Raw genomic sequence first — 18,080 nt, 5'->3', positions numbered from 1 at the left:
TGTGCATATTTGATGTACTAAACCATCATTGCCCCGTTTCACCCGACTATTTACTTTTTTTTGGTAGTAATGTTTACATTTTAAAATTACTAATATCTTACCAGTTTGTAGTTGAAATTGCGCTTTCCGTTCTAAGCAGTCCTGTCCATGTAAAACGTTTTTCCCCCAGTTACACTTTTACTGTGGTCTTCAAGTGTGTAAGTTAGCTTGTTTATACTTTGTTACAATCAAAAATAAATTACTTAGGTTGAATTTACTTTTAACTACATTCTAGGAATGTTTTTAATGCATAGATTGTCAAGATCAAAGGAGAGCTATTGATCAATATTAGTCTTTTGTTAAATGTTACTCATGACTTTGTATTTGACACATTAAGAAATAGAAATATGAATAAGCTATATAGCTGCTTTAATGACATCATTTCTGATTCTCTGTTTCACATTCCCACCCTTTTTATTCCATTGGTGCCCAAGTATTTTATTGATATCTAGTTTTTAAATATATTCATTTGACTTTCCACAGTCTTCTATGTTTAGTAATTTCTCATCTTCAGGTCATTGATTGTGTAGTAAATCACTTTATTATACTAAATGACAGAAGGATTGTTAATGAGGTGTAGGTTATTAGCAATGAATAGCCTGGAATATACTTAGTGTGTTGATTATAAATTTAATACAGACCTTCAAGTATTTGATGAACACTGAAAGAAAAAAATTACAGGGATGTAAAGGAATGAGGCTAACTGGATTGATCAGTGAAAACTGCCACAAGCCTATGAATATAACTTGTTTTAAGGATTTAAATTGTTTGACAGCAAATCATGAGTCAAATAAACTGAATTAATTGTTAGTTGATTGCCTGCTTGTCGTTTCTTGTCAGCAGCATGTTCTATATTAATTTGAGCAATATGAATTTTAATGTTTTTGGTTTAATTTTGTGGGATTGAAATGTCAAGGCTTGAAGTGTGCAGCATCACATGGTATCAAAGCAGTGATAATAGAGCAGTAGAATACTGTTTTCTTCATTTTGGAGATTGACTAAGCTATTAAGTTTCTGGTCCATCTTCATAAGGAAGATGTTGGAATTCTTTAGATAATTCTACTTTTCATGGAGTCTTCTGACTCTTCAGCTGATTTTTAAAATGTCAAAATAAATCCATGTGAATGATTCTGAAAATGTATTGTTTAGCTCTTTACCATTTGTGAAGGAAAACATTAGAACTACAATGCAGAAACCTTTCTTTTTCATTGAAGTGACTATTCTTTGGTTACTCTGAACAATAGGTGTTATCAAGCTATGAAGGCAATGGCTGATACTGTAGAACCTGATAGGAAAGAAGGATAGATTTCAGTTTTTTTTAAAAAGATATACTAGTCTACTTGTTGAATTTCCTCTTTGATTTGAACATAAAGTTGATCAATGTGGAAGTTAATGGGAAATCAGTTTTCAATTAATGTGAAGGAAGTTTCTTTGAAAGTAAAGTTGCTGTTGGACAGCATAGAGAATGTTTGGCATACTTGCCTTTGTTAGTCAGTGCATTGTGTAGAAGTTTGAATGTCATGTAGTTGTACAGGAGATTTGTCAGGCCACTTTGGGAATACTGCATTCAATTCTGGTCTCCCTGCCATAGGAAAGGTGCTATTAAACTTGAGAGTTCAGAAAACATTTGCAAAGATGTTGCCAGGATTGAGGGTGGTTTAACTTTTTTATAGAGAGGCTGAATAGACTGGGGCTTTTCAGAAGTTTATAAAATCGTGAGGGGCATGGATAGGATGAATAGCCAAGATCTTATTCCCAAGGTAGGGGAATGGAAGACTAGAAGGCATAGATTAAAGTTGAGGCAAAAGATTTAAATGGGACATGAGGGGCAACATTTTTGCAGAGGGTGGTGCATGTATGGAATGAGCTGCCAGAAGAAGTGGTGGAGGTGAATATAATTGCAAATTTTTAAAAAAGGCATCTGGATGGGTACACCTCTGGTAAGGGTATAGAGCAATATGGGCCAAATGCTGGCAAATAAGACTGAATCAGTTTAGGATATCTGGGCAGTGTGGATGAGTTGGATCAAGACTTTGTTTCTGTGCTGTATAAAACTCTGACTGTATGAAGGTGGGTGATGGGTCTGGGTTGTATAAAATTTCTTGTACTATCTGAGTATAGTTAGAGCTTTTAAAATGTTTTTAATAGTTTGAAGTTTGTTTAAATACTTTGCACACTTTTTTATTTTGGGTCTTGCTGTAAAATGTTCTGAATTTAATGGCAAAGCTATTAGCATCTGGGACTTGTACCCAAAAGCTTTGGTTTGAAATGTCAGTCTGGTTCAAAAGCTTTTTCCCTACCTCAACATTTTAAGTCTTTGCACCTCCTTTGTTTTATCAGTAACATCTGTGAACTGGAAGTGATTTTTTTTTTCTCTCTTTCTTTCTGCTGGTGAAGCACGTTGATTCCCCACATATGTTATATCAGTTCTCTCCTTGGTGAACAGAGTGCTTCTGAACATATAAATCACGTGACTCTTATAAAGGGTTTCCATTCTTTCCAGTATGTTTGCTTCCTTTTTTAAAAGGATAGATGTTCTGATTTCTGAATCTTCTGGGGGAAATGATGAGCTGTAGCTAGGTGTAAATTTACGAGAATTAACTTGCCTGCTCTAGCCAGCAAGATTAGGAGTCCTAGAAACAAAAACAAATACATAATCAAAATTTTTTTATTGAGAACGTCTTATGATGTATTTGTCAATATTGTACATCAGGTTATGAAGAGCTGCAAATTAAAGTATGCTGCACTTTTTAAAATTTATTAGGACAATACTTTTTGATTTTTCTTTTACTATTTCTGCCTGGAAGGTTAAAAATACTATCCAGTGGATAGGAATGGAAAGCTACTAGTTTTGTGGTGCTATCATTGAATCCCATTAACCAGTACTACAATTTTATACTTTCAAAGGCAGAAATGGCCACCCTAGTTGCAATTTGGTTTTTCCTTTGCTTCTGCAGTCTAGCTGGCAAGTTTGCTGATTGTATGCCCTTGCATAACTCTGTTGTAGTAGTCTTCTCCATGGACCACCTTTGACAGTTTATTTTAAAAGTCCTTCATTGTAATTTGAATGGAAATTGCAAGTGCTGGAATCTCTTGTCCTAATGATAAAGTTGTAAATATGAAAATAGGACTGCTGTGGAAACGAAGGTGATGGTTTTATTGGTTTTGAATGTGGGAATTGATGGATGGATATTTCTCTCTGAACTGAAAATGTATTGTTCTTAAAGTGCTTTCATTCATTACAAATGGAGAATGTTTTTGTTTTTGTACCTGTATTAACATACTGAACCAGCATGGCATCTTTTAATTTCCTGATATAAAGCCTGCGAGCTTTCCATCAGACTTTATGAAAATTGCATCACCATTTTGTGGTTGCATTGTAGATGTACATCTGTTTTTCTCTAGCCTGATCGTGATGGGATTTATCTTGAAAATATGAATCCTATTCTATTGGGATGAGAATATTTCCTTTTTTAGCTTTAACCAAAATCTGTCTTCCATTAATTTTGGGGTAGGGGGAGAACACATCTGGATGGCTGCTATAAATTTCACTTGATTTGATTGGCCTTCGTTTTAGCTGTCCTGGAGGACGTGTGCGGGTATTGGTTTTGTTATCAACGCCCCAATCCTTTGTGCTCCAGGCGCCTAATGTTCAGGAGAAACGTATAGTCACGCCCAATAATTCCGCGCTGGTTAGAACAATACGTGTAGAGAGGAATCCATCACATTTTAGTGTTAGGGAATAACTGCATATATCTAAAACTGATGGAGTTGGCGACCTAAATTCGCGCGTTACCGACTTTTATTAGTTCTTTCGCTTTATCATTGAATACCGCCGTGTGTACGGAGGTGGGGCGTTCTTTTCCAATTTTTTTTCAGTTTGAAATGTTGGCTGCGGCGAGTGCATGACTCCATTATATCGAGCTGGATGGAATAGCCATTGTGAGACGACTTGGCATTATCTTCTCAACACAATTAGAATTTTTCTCTACTGTATTCTTTTTCTGAATAAGATGCCTTTTTTTTAATCTGCTGCAAATTCGACTATTGTGTTCGTGGATTTAATGTCGGGTCGATAACGCCATAACAGGAAACGCAATGAAACTGAGATCGGTCCGCGGGTTACGGCTTTCTTTCGGGGTGGGGGGAGTGGACGTTCTTCGGGAGGGGGAGGAGTATCCTTGTATTCTAAGTCGCTAAACACGCATATTTTAAGATGCAAGTTTTTAAAAACTGGCTTCAAAAGTCCAAAAATGTTGCAGGTACCTTTCATCATGCAAGTGAGCAGCCAATCGAGTACTTATCCAATCAGGATCAACATTGAGATTTCTCGTTAATTGCGCTCCTGACAAAGGTGGATCCCGTCTTTGAAAGTACATTGGTACTGGATAGTTTGAATCAGGAGGGCGGCTGCAGTAGGATTCAAATCCCATTGCGGTTTCCCGTGTCTAATTTTTCGCTTGCGAAAAGTTTTTTTTTAAAAAATTGAGTAGGTTAGTTATTTGTATCAACTGATTTTGACATTTGGAAATGCGCAGATCATTCATTCCAGTTGTGTTAACATGGAAAATCGTGATTTTTTTAAAAAAAAATTCTTCGGATTCTAAGTGCACGACTGACATATGGAATGCCCAAGATACTCTAAAATGGAGTTTAAATTATTTGAAAACGAATGTTGAGTGAATTTGAGACCTTTGGGGAAATACAAATTATCGTTGATAATTCAAATCTGTTGCATATATGATGAAAGGTGTATAATTTTCTTTTTAAAACTCCCAACATTATAAAAATAACATTTTTGAATAGTGACCTAAAAGTGGATTTGTTCCAAGGCACATGATTGTAATCAAGTTCCAGACAGACCCCTGTAGTGTTAATGGACGTGATACTGTTGGGTTTATGAAGGTCAGAAGAATTCCATGTCACTGGAAATGAGAATGTTGAGGCCATCTGAATTGTGAAAGATTGTGCCATCAGACTCTGAAAGGAGTAATAACATTGTCTCTGCAATTGAAGGAAAAGAAACTAGGCTGCATCTATTAATTCGCTTTTCTCAAGCTGAGAAAGGAGTGGGTGTGATATTTCATTGGGATTGAATCTCTGAAGGATGGAGTTGGGAGATAGGGTTGAGTTTTTTTTAAGTGTGTATGTAGAGCTCTTTTTATGAAATAAACCTGTCTTCTGTCGCTTCATGAATGTTTGTTTGTGACTAACCACAATTAACCAATTGCAAAAACTTAAATTTAATTCATCAAAAGTAGAAAACATTTGAAGATTGGAGTAGCCTATTCGATCTAGAGTCTGCACTGCCATTCAACATGGCTGATCATAAGGCTCCAAACTGTAACTTATCATCTTTTTCTCCCTTGCTTTCAAGTAACAAAATAACCCTTTAATCACAAGCTAGATCCACCGCCCTCTCGCACAATATTTTGGTCTCAACCACATTCACTATAGTGAATGCTGCAGGCTAGCCACGCTCTCTCTGGGTGAAGAAATGGTTCCTGATTTCCGTCCTAAGAAAGATTTGTCCCTTATCTTGAACTATGGCACCTGGTCTGGAGTCCTCATTATCAGGAATTTCATTTGTACATCTAACTAGTCCTGCTTTAAATGTTTTTAGGTTTCTATGTGCACTCCATATCTCAGCCTTCTAAATCCTCGTGAATGTAATCTTAGCATAATCTCTCTTGCCCCAAGTGTGGCCTCACTGATGTCTTTACAGTTGCAATAAGAATATCTTGTTCCTGTACTAAAATCCATTTTCTATAAAGGTTATGGACCAAACCAAACTCCCTCAAAATATATTAAAAAGGTAGCCATGACACACACCTTTTTCTTATTTTAGCCTTGCATTCTGAATGTGATTCAATTGGTCAAACTAACTTGAGCAAAACATAAGTAAAGGAATTGACTTAGGTTTTCCAGTTGAGTTACAGCTAACAATAATACATTCATTAACTTACTAATTAACCAACCCAATATAGTAATATCCCATAAACCACCTTGACAAAAGGCAAATTCAGAAAAGTATCTTGCATGCAATGCCAGCAGCCCAAGAAGAAAAACAAAAACAAGTGTAGAGTGTAGCTGGAAGAGATGTACTGCAGCAACAACTTTTTTTTTTAAAAAGTGAAAATCTTGGTTTGGAGAGCTTCACCACATCCATTCAGATTGTGTTTCTATTGTTCTAACTTTTTTTTAAAAAAAGAACAAAAACCCAAAGCCCCTTGAGCTGTTTGCTTCAATGACATTTCAAATAGACAGGTCAACACCTCTGTCTTTAAGCCTTTTCCCTTTTTTTAAAAAAGAAAAGGACAAAATAGACCGCTTAAAGTTACATTTGAGAGTTTTCTGTCTTGCAGGCAGGATATGACAATCTAATCATACTCTAAGCACTGTTTTTAAGGAATAACCTAAGGACACATTGTTTCTGGAAATAATTTAATCACTTCTACATTTTGTTTTTGGGTGGCATTTGACTATAGGGGAGTAGCGAGGCAGGGTTGTATCTTGCATGCTTGACTGACTGATGTAAAACCCTGTATAAAAGGAGGACGGCTCCCTTGTTCAGGGAGTCTTTCTTGACATGCTCCACAAGCGTCGCAAAGAGCTTTGCATGATCCTCCAAAAGCTTATATTTGCTGAAGTAAGTTGTGGCTCTTAACAGAAGTTGGTGTATTGCAGTTAGATCAAGTGTGTAAGAATCTCAAGGGAACCTAACAACACCACCTCAATTGCATGTACATCAAGCCAGGTTTCTTTCTGTGGTCTGACTTGCCTGTTATTGCCACCATATGGGACCGTAACTTTACACTCAAGTTTAAAAAAAAAGTGGCACTTTTTTTTTAAACAAATAGGAAGACTGGCAAAGACAGCGACCACATGACCAGAGAAAGAAACTTACACTGCTGTCTGATACAGCAGTGAATCTGCACAGTTACTGCCTGGTTGATGCCTTAACGCAAAAAGATGCATAAATCCTCAGGACCTGCTTAGGTGGACATTCTTCTAGAAAGCTAGGGAAGTGATTTGCTGGGTCCCTTGCTGAGATATTTATATCATCAATAGTCACGGGTAAGATGCTGGAAGACTGGAAGTTGCCTAACGAGGTGCCACCATTTAACAAAGTTGGTAAGGAAAAGTCAAGGTACTATAGACCGGTGAGCCTGACATTGTTCGTGGGCAGCCAATGTTGTTGGAGGGAATCTTGAGGGATAGGTTTTACATGTATTTGGAAAGGCAGGGACCAATTAGGGATAGCCAACATGGTTTTGTGCATGGGAAATCGTGTCCTACTAACTTGATTTGAATCTTTTTGATGAAGTGCTGAAGAGGATTGATGGACGTGATCTAGGTGGACTCCAATTAAGCTTTTGACAACATTGGTCAGCAAGGTTAGATCTAATGGAATATAGGGAGAGCTAGTCATTTGGATTCTGATCTGGGTGAACTTTAGAAGGCGGGGTGGCGGAGGGTTGCCTGTCAGACTGGAGGCCTGTGACCAGTGGTCTGCCACAAGGATCTGTGTCGAGTCCACTGCTTTTCATTTATATAAATGATAGGTATAGTTAGTAAATTTGTAGGTGACCCCAACACTGGAGATGTAGTGGACAGCAGATAACCCTATCTCAGTACAGTGCACTCTTGATCAGATGGGCCAAGGAGTTGCAGATGGAGTTTAATTTGGATAAATATGAGATGCTACATTTTGGATAGGCAAATCGGGGCAGGACTTGAAAGGATTCAGAATAGATTTACAAGGACGTTGCCGGGGTTAGAGGGTTTGAGCTACAAGGAGAGGCTGAATAGGCTGGAGATTTTTCTTCCCTGGAGTGTTGGAGGTTGAGGGGTTTATAAAATCATGAGGGGCATGGAGAGAGTAAATAGACTTCTTTTCCCTGGGGTAGGTTAAATGGACAGTCATTTCTATGGGGTGGGGGAGCCCAGAACGAGAAGGCATAAGTTTTTAGGATGGGGGTGTAAGATTTAAAAAAGACCTAAGGGGCAACTTTTTCATGCGGAGGGTGAAGTATGGAATGTGCTGTCAGAGGAAGTGGTGGAGGCGGTACAGTTATAACATTTCAAAGGCACCTGGATGAGTATATGAATAGGAAAAGGTTTAGAGGGTTATGGGCCAAGTGCTGGCAAATGGGATAAGATTTGGTTAGGATGTCTAGTCAGTATGCACAAGTTGGTTCAATGGGTCTGTTCCTGTGCTGTACATCTCTATGACTCTAACAGTATGAATGCAGGTTGTATCTTCCTGTTCTAACAAATTCAGTTTGACATCTAACGTGGAGGTGAACCCTGCAGTACCTCTTAATTGTACTGGCAAGCACCAAAGTAATCTATGTTCCATTTCATTTTGTTATATAGTACTCTTCTGTTGAATTCCACTGCTACTCTGATATGTCAACAGCTATGATCCAACAAATTCTATGATCTGGCCAAGGCTGGCACTTTATAAAAGTACAATCTGTATCTTGTCTTGGTCATTTAGAAATTTACATCATATTTCTAATGATGTGGAAGTCTGAGTGCTGTGGGAAACTTGAGCTTTTGAAAGGTATGTATAAAGTCAGTACTGTAATCTGAAGTTTGACCCACTGTTGCGAGTCATCAAACATTGTCATTTGATGTGTCATAATTTACCTACTTTCAGTTGGGCTGAAAGGACTCTTCTGGTCGCCTTTTGTATGGGGTTGCAAAATGGTTCAGTAGTTAGCGTTGCAGCCTCAGGTGACTCTCTGTCTGTGTGAGGTTCCTCAGTGCTGCAGTTTTCCACAGTTTGTAGTTTGTGAATAGGGTAAATAGACAGTCATTTCCCTAGGTGGATTGGCCATGTGAAATTGTCCAGGGGTGTTTAGGTCAGATTGATTAGCAATAGGGAATGCAGGATTACAGGGATTGGGCACATGATGGGTCTAGGTAGTATCTTCCTTGCAGGGTCAGTGTAGACCATTGGGCTGAATAGCCTGTTTTCACCCTGTAGAGATTCTATATATGCAGCCAAATCGTAAATTAGGACACAATAAAAGAACAGTTTGTAAGTATAGAAAATGTTTCCATGTCGGATCTTTTTAAAATTTATACCCTAGTGTGGATCATGTTTGTCAATTCGAGGGATAGTGAGTGTAATACTTGTAAATCTGAGAACCCTTGTCCACGCCTCAATCTTTTTGAAAATTGTTAATTACAGATTGTTCTGCTGTAACAACAACCTGTTTTGTCAACACATTCGCTAATTTGACAAACGGGGACGTTATTTCTAAAGTGCAGGCTTTTCAAATGTGCATTGGCTGCAACGTAACTACATTGCCAGCACTTTAATGCTGTTTCTAATGCACAATTTTTCTATAAAGCTAGTTTGCACAAGAATGCAACCATCGTATTATGGAAAAAGCTGGCATGTACGCTACCATTTATCTGGCACCCTTGAGCCACCTCACAACTACTTGTATTTTGTTACCATCTACATACGTATTCTATGGAACATGGATAGAATGTCAGTGGCAGGTGCCTGTTTCTCTAGCCCATTTTATAGTGAGAGAGAGTACCAAGCTTGGGATAAATAAATGTGTGCAGTACCAGTTCCTTTTAACAATTGTTGCTGTGGTTTGTTTCTGCATCAACTATTGTGCAAGGACTTGCACAGTGCAGCTTTGTTATATGGCCACCTTGACTTGCTACCAACTGTGCTTAATCCATGTTTTCCATGATGCTGACATTCTCTTTTTGGGCATAGCCACTTCAATTGTAGTTTGGGAAAGCTTATTATGTTGTAGAAAACTTCTTCCAGTTCATCTTGCAATTGAACCATGGATCCAGGTGGATTGAAGGAGAACTGTTGAGGCATATTTTGGATTGTTTGAAGTTTAACTGGCTTGGATACTGACGAATATTGATGGAGACTGCAGCCTTTGGCTTAGATCTTTTATGTTGTCATTGTCGACAGGAGTAGTGCGAGAAGACTGGAGGATAGCAAATGTTCCCTTGTATAGAGTCCCTTGTACAGTACGGAAACAGACCCTTCGGTCCAACCCATCCATGCTGACCAGATATCCCAACCCAATCTAGTCCCAACTGCCAGCGCCCAGCCCATTATCTCTCCAAACCCTTCCTATTCATAGATCCATCCAATGCAATTGTATCAGCCTCCACCACATCCTCTGGCAGCTCATTCCATCCCACCTACCACCTCTGTGTGAAAAAGTTGCGCCTTAGGTTTCTTATCTTTTTCCCCCCTCACTCTCTCAACCTATGCTGTCTAGTTCTGGACTCTCCGACCCCAGGGAAAAAGCTTTGCCTATTTATCCTATTCATGCCCCTCATAATTTTGTAAACCTCTATAAGGTCACCCCTCGGCCTCTGACGCTCCAGGGAAAACAGCCTCAGCCTGTTCAGCCTCTCCCTGTAGCTCAGATCCTCCAATCCTGGCAACCTCCTTGTAAATCTATTCTGAACCCTTTCAAATTTCACAACATCTCTACTCCCCTCCTTAAACAACCCTGGTAACTATAGGCCAGTGAGCCTTACTTCGGTTGTGGGTAAAGTGTTGAAAAGGGGTATAAGAGATGGGATTTATCATCTGGAAAGGAACAATTTGATTATGGATAGTCAGCGTGAAGGGTAGGCCGTGCCTAATTAACCTTATCGAGTTCTTTATGAAGGTGACACATCAGACGGATGAAGGTAAAGTGGTTGATGTCATGTATGTGGACTTCAGTAAGTTATTTGATAAGGTTCCACATGGTTGGCTATTGCACAAAATATGGAGTTTCGGGATTGAATGTGATTTAGCGGTTTGGATCAGAAATTGGCAAACTGATGGATGGTGGTTAATGGGAAATGTCAATCTTGAGCTCAGGTACTAGTAGTGTGCCACAAGGAACTGTTTGGGGCCACTGCAGTTTGTCATTTTTATAAATAATCTGGATGTGTGTGTAGAAGGATGGGTTAGTAGATTTGTGGATGACACTAAGGCAGCCAGAATTGTGGATAGTGCTGAAGGATGTTGTGGGTTACATGGAGATGATGCAGAGCTGGGCTGAGAGGTGGCAAGTGGAGTTTAATATGGAGAAGTGTGAGGTAGTTCACTTAGGAAGAAGTAACAGGAATGCAGAGTACTGGGCTAATGGTAAAATTCTTGGTAGGATAGATGAACTGAAATCTATGTCCAGGTGCATATATCCCTGAATGTTGCCACCCAGGTTAATAAGGTTGTTAAGAAGGCATATGGTGTGTTGGCATTTATTGGTAAGGGGTTTGCGTTTCAGAGCCTCAGTCATGTTTTAGCTGTACGCAGCACTGGTTAGGCCGCACTTGGAGTATTATGTACGGTTCTGATCACTGCATTATAGGAAGGATGTGAAAGTTTTGGAAAGGGTTCAGAGGAGATTGACTAGGAGGTTGCCTAGTATGGAAGGAGGGTCTTATGTGGTAAGTCTGAGGGAACTGAGGCTTTCTGTTGGAGAGAAGAATGTTGAGAGGAGACTTAATCAAGACGTGTAAGATAATCAGAGGGTTAGATCGGGTGGACAGTGAACCTTTTTTCTCTCTGGTGAAGGCTAACATGAGGGGGATAGATTTTGGACATACCAGGGGTAGTTTCTTTGCTCAGGGGTGTGGAATGACCAGCCTGCAATAGTAGTATACTCACCAATGTTTAAGGGCATTTAAATGGGCATTAAACATATCTATACAGATGATGATAGAATGGTGTAGGTTATCTGGGCAGCAGATTAATTTTACAGGTTGGCGCAACATTGAGGGCCGAAGTGCAGTACAGGCCCTGTAACATTTTAAGTGTTTTTTGCCCCTGGTCTTGAACTACTAATTGAGGGAATTGATAAGTGAATATAAACTTTAGGGTGGAAGTGTTGTGCCCCCATCAAAGCAAAAAAACACAGACACAGTATAGTTTTACGTTTTTTTTATCTTTATTCCAGGCCCTGGAAGGAGAGAGAACGACCGCCCATGTGCACAGGGACATGAGTTTGCGGTCTTCTCTTGAACAGCAGTTTCTTAACGAATTAGTCATTTTTACAGGGAGGAGCATCCAGATAAGGTAACATATTAATTGGGTGACCATTACAGGCAGAAAGTGTCAATAGTAAAGATTAAGCCACTTGCTGTTACGCCAATGAATGTTCTTAACCTGAATTGGCTTCACGTAATGAATACTTTTGACCTCTTTAAACTGACCTTACTGAATGCATCCAATATTGTTCAATGGCTCTACATAATGAATGTTTTTCCTCCTTGTTAACCCATTACTCTTGCCTCCAGCACCCCATTGTTAACTGCAAGTCTTTTTAATCTGATGAGTCAGGCTCCTCCTCTCTTCTCTCTTTCCCCCCCCCCCCCCCCCCCAACTTTTAAAAGCATTATATGCCTCCTAGTGTGGACACCCAACTACACCACCCCCCAGAAAAAAAACAATGCTGGTAATTCTGGAAGGGGAGGCGCCATTCAGAGTCCACCTATTACGTCACATCAGAATCTTGTAACTTGAAATAAAATCACCTCTTGTTCTTCTAAACTTATGGTCAATGATGCAACCTGTTTGACCTTTAGTAAAGGAGCAATATGAAAAATGCTTTGATCAAGTCTTATACATAACCAGAGCTGAAAAATGTTGCTGGTAAAGCACAGCAGGTCAGGCAGCATCCAAGGAGCAGGAGAATCGATGTTTCGGGCATAAGCCCTTCAGCCATTTGGATACAGAACTGGCTCAAAGATAGAAGACAGGGTGGTGATGGAGGGTTGTTTTTTCAGACTGGAGGCCTGTGACCAGTGGAGTGCCACAAGGATCGGTGCTGGGCCTTCTGCGTTTTGTCATTTACATAAATGATTTGGATGCGAGGTACAGTTAGTAAGTTTGCAGATGACACCAAAATTGGAGGTGTAGTGGACAGCGAAGAGGCTTACCTCCGATTACAACAGGATCTTGACCAGATGGGCCAATGGGCTGAGTAGTAGAGTCAGCTTGAGACAGGAGACTATATATTGTAATAGATGGAATAGCTAAATATCTATCATGACAGGTTAGGCTGGAATGGAAGGTCACTGTAGCAGAGGTGCTAATAAATATCTAGCTGTGACATTAGAATAGCATTAAGTAGAATGTCCAACTAAAGAAATAATGGCAACTAACATCATTGGTTTATTGTATCGCTGGAAGGAAGTACTTTGATTAAGCTTATCAGCATGTCCAACTATATTAATGTGTCGCTGGAAAAGCGCAGCAGGTCAGCCAGCATCAAAGGAGAAGAAGGAGAATCGATGTTTTGGGCATAAGCCCTTCTTCCTGAAGAAGGGCTTCTGCCCGAAATGTAAATTCTCCTGCTCCTGGGATGCTACCTGACCTTCTGCACTTTTCCAGCAACAGATATTTCAGCTCTGATCTCCAGCATCTGCAATCCTCACTTTCCCCCATCCATAACCAGTACTAATTTTCTGTCCTTTTAAATCCTAGCTAAACAAGTGTACAGTGCTGTGATTCTGTTTTTCTCTTTTGATATAAACTTTTCTGTTCAAATTTAAATTTCCTGAAAAGTTTTTGGGTAAAAGATTAAAGTTAAAGCATTTTCTATTTTTTTAAATCTTTTGAGGGGATGTTTTGGAGTACGTAAGTTGCAGTATGTTTCAGAATTTAGTACTAGAGATAACATGCTTATCAGATAATGTGAATCATTTTATAACCTGGAGTTTGCTTAGTTGAAGATGGTAATTTTTGAAAAGGGGTATGAGCAATCCTTGTTCGTAATGTTTGGTGAAATTTGCATTTGAAGAATGTTGACAATGCTGGAGGCATCAAATCCATAAGTATCTAAAACCAACTTTGCTATTCCCCATAAAGAGCCAACAACATTGGCTTGGTCTGTCAATGTAGCCTCAACTGGTTTGTGATTGCAGATTTTGCATCCCAAATAATTATCTTGCTGTTGTGTGCTTTTGAATGCTTCCCATTCTTTCACTTGTCTTTGCCTTTTTTGTTTTAAGAGCTATTGCCATAATGTGTATCAGTTTATTTTACTTGTACTTTTCTGACCACCTATCAGTTTGCTCAGTAATTCTTTTTCTCAGTCACTTTTCTCCCCATCCCACCCTTTATTTTTGAAGTTATTCTGTTTTACACTTGGAAACATTTTATAAGTGTCCTTTTTGATCTGTGGATATGAAGCCCTCCCCCTCCCCCTCTCTCATACACCCCCTCACACTCCCTCCCCCTCTCTCATACACCCCCTCACACTCCCTCTGTAACAACATCAGGTATTTGGTCATGCATATAGGGTTTTTTCTTAGTTATGATTTGAAGCTATATTGAGATTAATTGACTGTGGAGTGATAATTAACCACTAACAGCTTTCTAACCTCTCGTATACAACAACTGCTACACTCTATGTAGTGATGGACAGGCAGTCTTTCAACATTAGTCATGTCATCTTGGAACTAAATATTTCTATAATGACATTTTGAGGTTGCTGTGCAAATATTTCTCTATAGATGGCCAGCAATATGACCAAGAAGCCATCTGGATTGTAGCAAATGGATTTATAGTGATTATTGATGATTACTATGCAATCTGAACTGTTTTGGTAGTTTTTTTTACCAATACAACTTACTGTAGCATGTTTTAATATGATAGCTCTGAAATCATTTTTGTCGTCTTTTTTGTTTCTTTTGGATGGGCCAATATTGCAAGGCCTTGCTTGAAATATGCTACTTTCGACCAATTGGAATTAACATCGTTGTGGTTCTGTTCGCCGAGCTGGGAATTTGTGTTGCAGATGTTTCGTCCCCTGTCTAGATGACATCCTCAGTGCTTGGGAGCCTCTTGTGAAGCGCTTCTGTGATGTTTCCTCCAGCATTTGTAGTGGTTTGTCTCTGCTGCTTCTGGTTGTCAGTTCCAGCTGTCCGTTGCAGTGGTCGATGTGCTTATTGATTGAATCTGTGGATGAGTGCCATGCCTCTAGGAATTCCCTGGCTGTTCTGTTTGGCTTGTCCTATAATAGTAGTGTTGTCCCAGTCGAACTCGTGCTACTTGTCATCTGCGTGTGGCTACTAAGGATAGCTGGTCGCGTCGTTTCGTGGCTAGTTGGTAGGACAAGCTAGATTTTCAGAATTGTTTGAATTAGAGAACTGCTTTGCATTCCATGACATTGACCTTGAGCATCAGCTGACTTTTCTCTGCAGACACCAAGATCAAGTTCCAGCTAATGATTTTTAGGAACTTTTAAAGACTAACTATTGATAACCCAAAAATATCTATCAGGGCAATTCCTAAAAGCAAGAATACAGCCCAGCTGTTATAGAAACCTCCTTCATGTTGAAGGTATATTTTAAATGATGATTAGAGCCACAGTCACTAATAACTGTGTGACGCATTTTGAGAACAAAGGAGCAGGATATAGCCAAGTAATCAAGTGAGGTTCTTCTGACTTTGCTATTGTAGGCTAGCATGAGAATTCCAATGTAAACTGGATGACTCCATATTCTGCGATGGATCTTAAAGATAAGTTTACCAGGATGCTGCCTGGAATGGAGGGCTTGCCTTATGATGAAAGTTGAATAAGTTCAGACTTTTTTCCCTCTGGAGAGGAGGAAGAGAGGAGACCTGATCGAGGTATACAAGATGGTCAATAGCCAGAGACATTTTCCCCAGAGCAGGTGACTGGTACAAGGAGTCATAGTTTGAAGATATTAGGAGGAGGATATAAAGGAGACGTCTGAGATAGGTTCTTTATACAGTTGTGAAAGCATGGAATGTGTTGCCAGCTGTGGTGGTGGAAGCAGAGTCATTGGGGACATTTTAAGCGACTGCTGGACATGCGCATCGATAGCAGTGAGTTGAGGGGTGCGCAGGCTAAGTTAATATATTTCACATTTGGGATTAAACCTCGACACAACATCATGGGCCAAAGGGCCTGTTCTATGCTATATTTTTCTGTGTTCTATAAGGTGGTTTGTAGATGTAGTATGTATGTCAACTGAGAGACTGACCATCCTGAAGAGTCAGCTGTTTGAATGCTGGCCTGCATTTTGTCTCCCGCTCACCTAACTTGCAAAAATTATTGAGATGCTCCAGGACTTCACACTTAATTTCTTCAGTACAACATTTAATTCCCTCTACAAACGTGCTATGTAGGGGTTTCCTGTGCAATTTTTCAACTCTGCTGAAGATGTTTGGTAGATTGATCCCTGTGCTTTGGCTTGTAATTTTGCTTTTTTTCAAAAAAAATGTTCAGAGAAATAATGAAACATCGACTAGTTTTGCTTTACAATATTATTGACACCTCCTCATTGTATTTTGTTCTTGCAGTTACAAGAAGAAAGATAATGATCTGATAACAGCACAAGCTCGGCTGAAAGATTTTGAATTAACCTATCATAAAAATGAAGCTGCTCTTAACACTGCTCTCAGTGAAAACCAACGTATGGAAGCTGAGCTGGCTGATTTACGCTCACAGCTTGTTAAGGTACTTTAGTGAAATAATGTGGTGGGAGAGTTCCTCAGTGAGGGGAAAAAGGCTGGCATGGGATGTTGGTTATCTTTCTTTTGAAAATGCTGAGTCATAGAATAAGAGACTGTGTATCTGTATTTCCTTCAATTGTAAAAGGTGTTTTAAATATTGAACTTCAACAGGCTTTAGAAGTGTGCTGTGTCAAGGCAAGATTGGCTGCTTGCTATTAATTTTGCATACCTTCCTTGTCTTTAATAGAAACACTTATTTTTGTTAACCAACTGTCTGATAAATTAAGTTTTGATGAGCCCAAGCACAACTAACTTTTGCTGTTGCGAGTTGAAGTATACATACAATGTATGTTCATCTGTAACTAGTCTCTATTAGCTTACTCAAGTTACAATTTTCAACATTGAACTTTTTTAATATTTTTAAAAAATTACAGATGAACTCCATCCAATTCTCATCTTACCAGCCTTCCACTAAGGTTCCCTAGATGGTTGAGTAAGTTTAGAAATTTGTAGGTTTTTGTTTCTATTGTTACAGACCAGATCAGACCCCTTCCAAAATATTTGAAGAAGGTAACCTTGACATTTTTTCTGATTTTTAAATACAAAATATAAGGTGCTGAATTCCAAATGTAGTTGAATTGCTGAAACCACACAACGTTAAGCAACACCATTTATTTAAACACCCTCCAGTTAAAATAAAACAAAAGCAAGAGGACTATTAGAATAATTTAACTCTATTGGACTATTAACTGTATTAACCAAATGGATACAGTAACTACAATAACTATTCCAAAATGTCTCATAAACACACCCCTTAGCAAAAAGATAGATGCAGAAATCAGATTTTCTCATCTATACAACCCAGCAGCACAGGGAAAAATATCAACTGAAAACACAACAGCCAGGAGATCTTTACTGCTGCTTCCAACCTGGTTAAGACTCCCAACAGCAACTGATGCTGAATCTTTAAAAGTAAAAAAAAATTGGGAATCTGCTCTGACCACTAGTAGTACCTATCCAGGCTGCTTCTATTGTTCCAACTTCTCTTTTAAGAATCTCCGCAGCCACATGCTGTTTACTGGCTTTCCAACTAGATAGTTTGTCACCTCTGTCTTAAAGCCTTTTATTTAAAAAAAAAAGCCAGGACAAAACAGCTTCTTAAAGCCACAGCATTGTCACACTATCCCAGGAGTGCAATTGTAGATTTGTCTTTTGATCTGAAATGCCTAACTCAAATTCAGAATCGTACTGTGGACAACTTTGTGTGTATATATGGTAAGGGATTGAGGAAGCATGCCATGAACCTTTTGACTCTTGCTGTTTTGTACACTCTCTTTACTGTTTTGACTGAATAAAGATTAATTTTTGTAACTAACTTCATAGGCTGAAAATTCTCTGGCTGCTGCCAAAAAGCAGTTGGAAGGGGAGACGCTAATGCGAGTTGACCTGGAGAATCAGTGTCAAAGCTTGACAGAGGAACTGGCATTCAGAAAAAGTGTGTTTGAAGAGGTATGAATATAAGCTGTCAAAAAAAACTTTGCTAGTCACTGACTATTGCTTT

General features: G+C 39.1%; 1 protein-coding gene across 1 annotated transcript in view; it reads left to right on the top strand.

Annotated features, from left to right (window-relative positions):
• lmnb2 (lamin B2) overlaps nt 1–18,080 on the top strand; it is a 33,483-nt gene that overhangs the window by 679 nt on the left and 14,724 nt on the right. Inside the window, exons 2-3 of the mRNA XM_060846080.1 lie at nt 16,367–16,523; nt 17,903–18,028. Of these exons, the coding sequence (XP_060702063.1) occupies nt 16,367–16,523; nt 17,903–18,028 (283 nt within the window). The remainder of the gene's footprint in view (nt 1–16,366; nt 16,524–17,902; nt 18,029–18,080) is intronic.

This window comes from Hemiscyllium ocellatum, chromosome 28 (genome assembly GCF_020745735.1).
Source record: "Hemiscyllium ocellatum isolate sHemOce1 chromosome 28, sHemOce1.pat.X.cur, whole genome shotgun sequence".
Lineage (NCBI taxonomy): Eukaryota > Metazoa > Chordata > Chondrichthyes > Orectolobiformes > Hemiscylliidae > Hemiscyllium > Hemiscyllium ocellatum.
The sequence above is the reverse complement of the archived record's forward strand: the minus strand, read 5'-3'. Positions and strand labels throughout refer to the sequence as shown.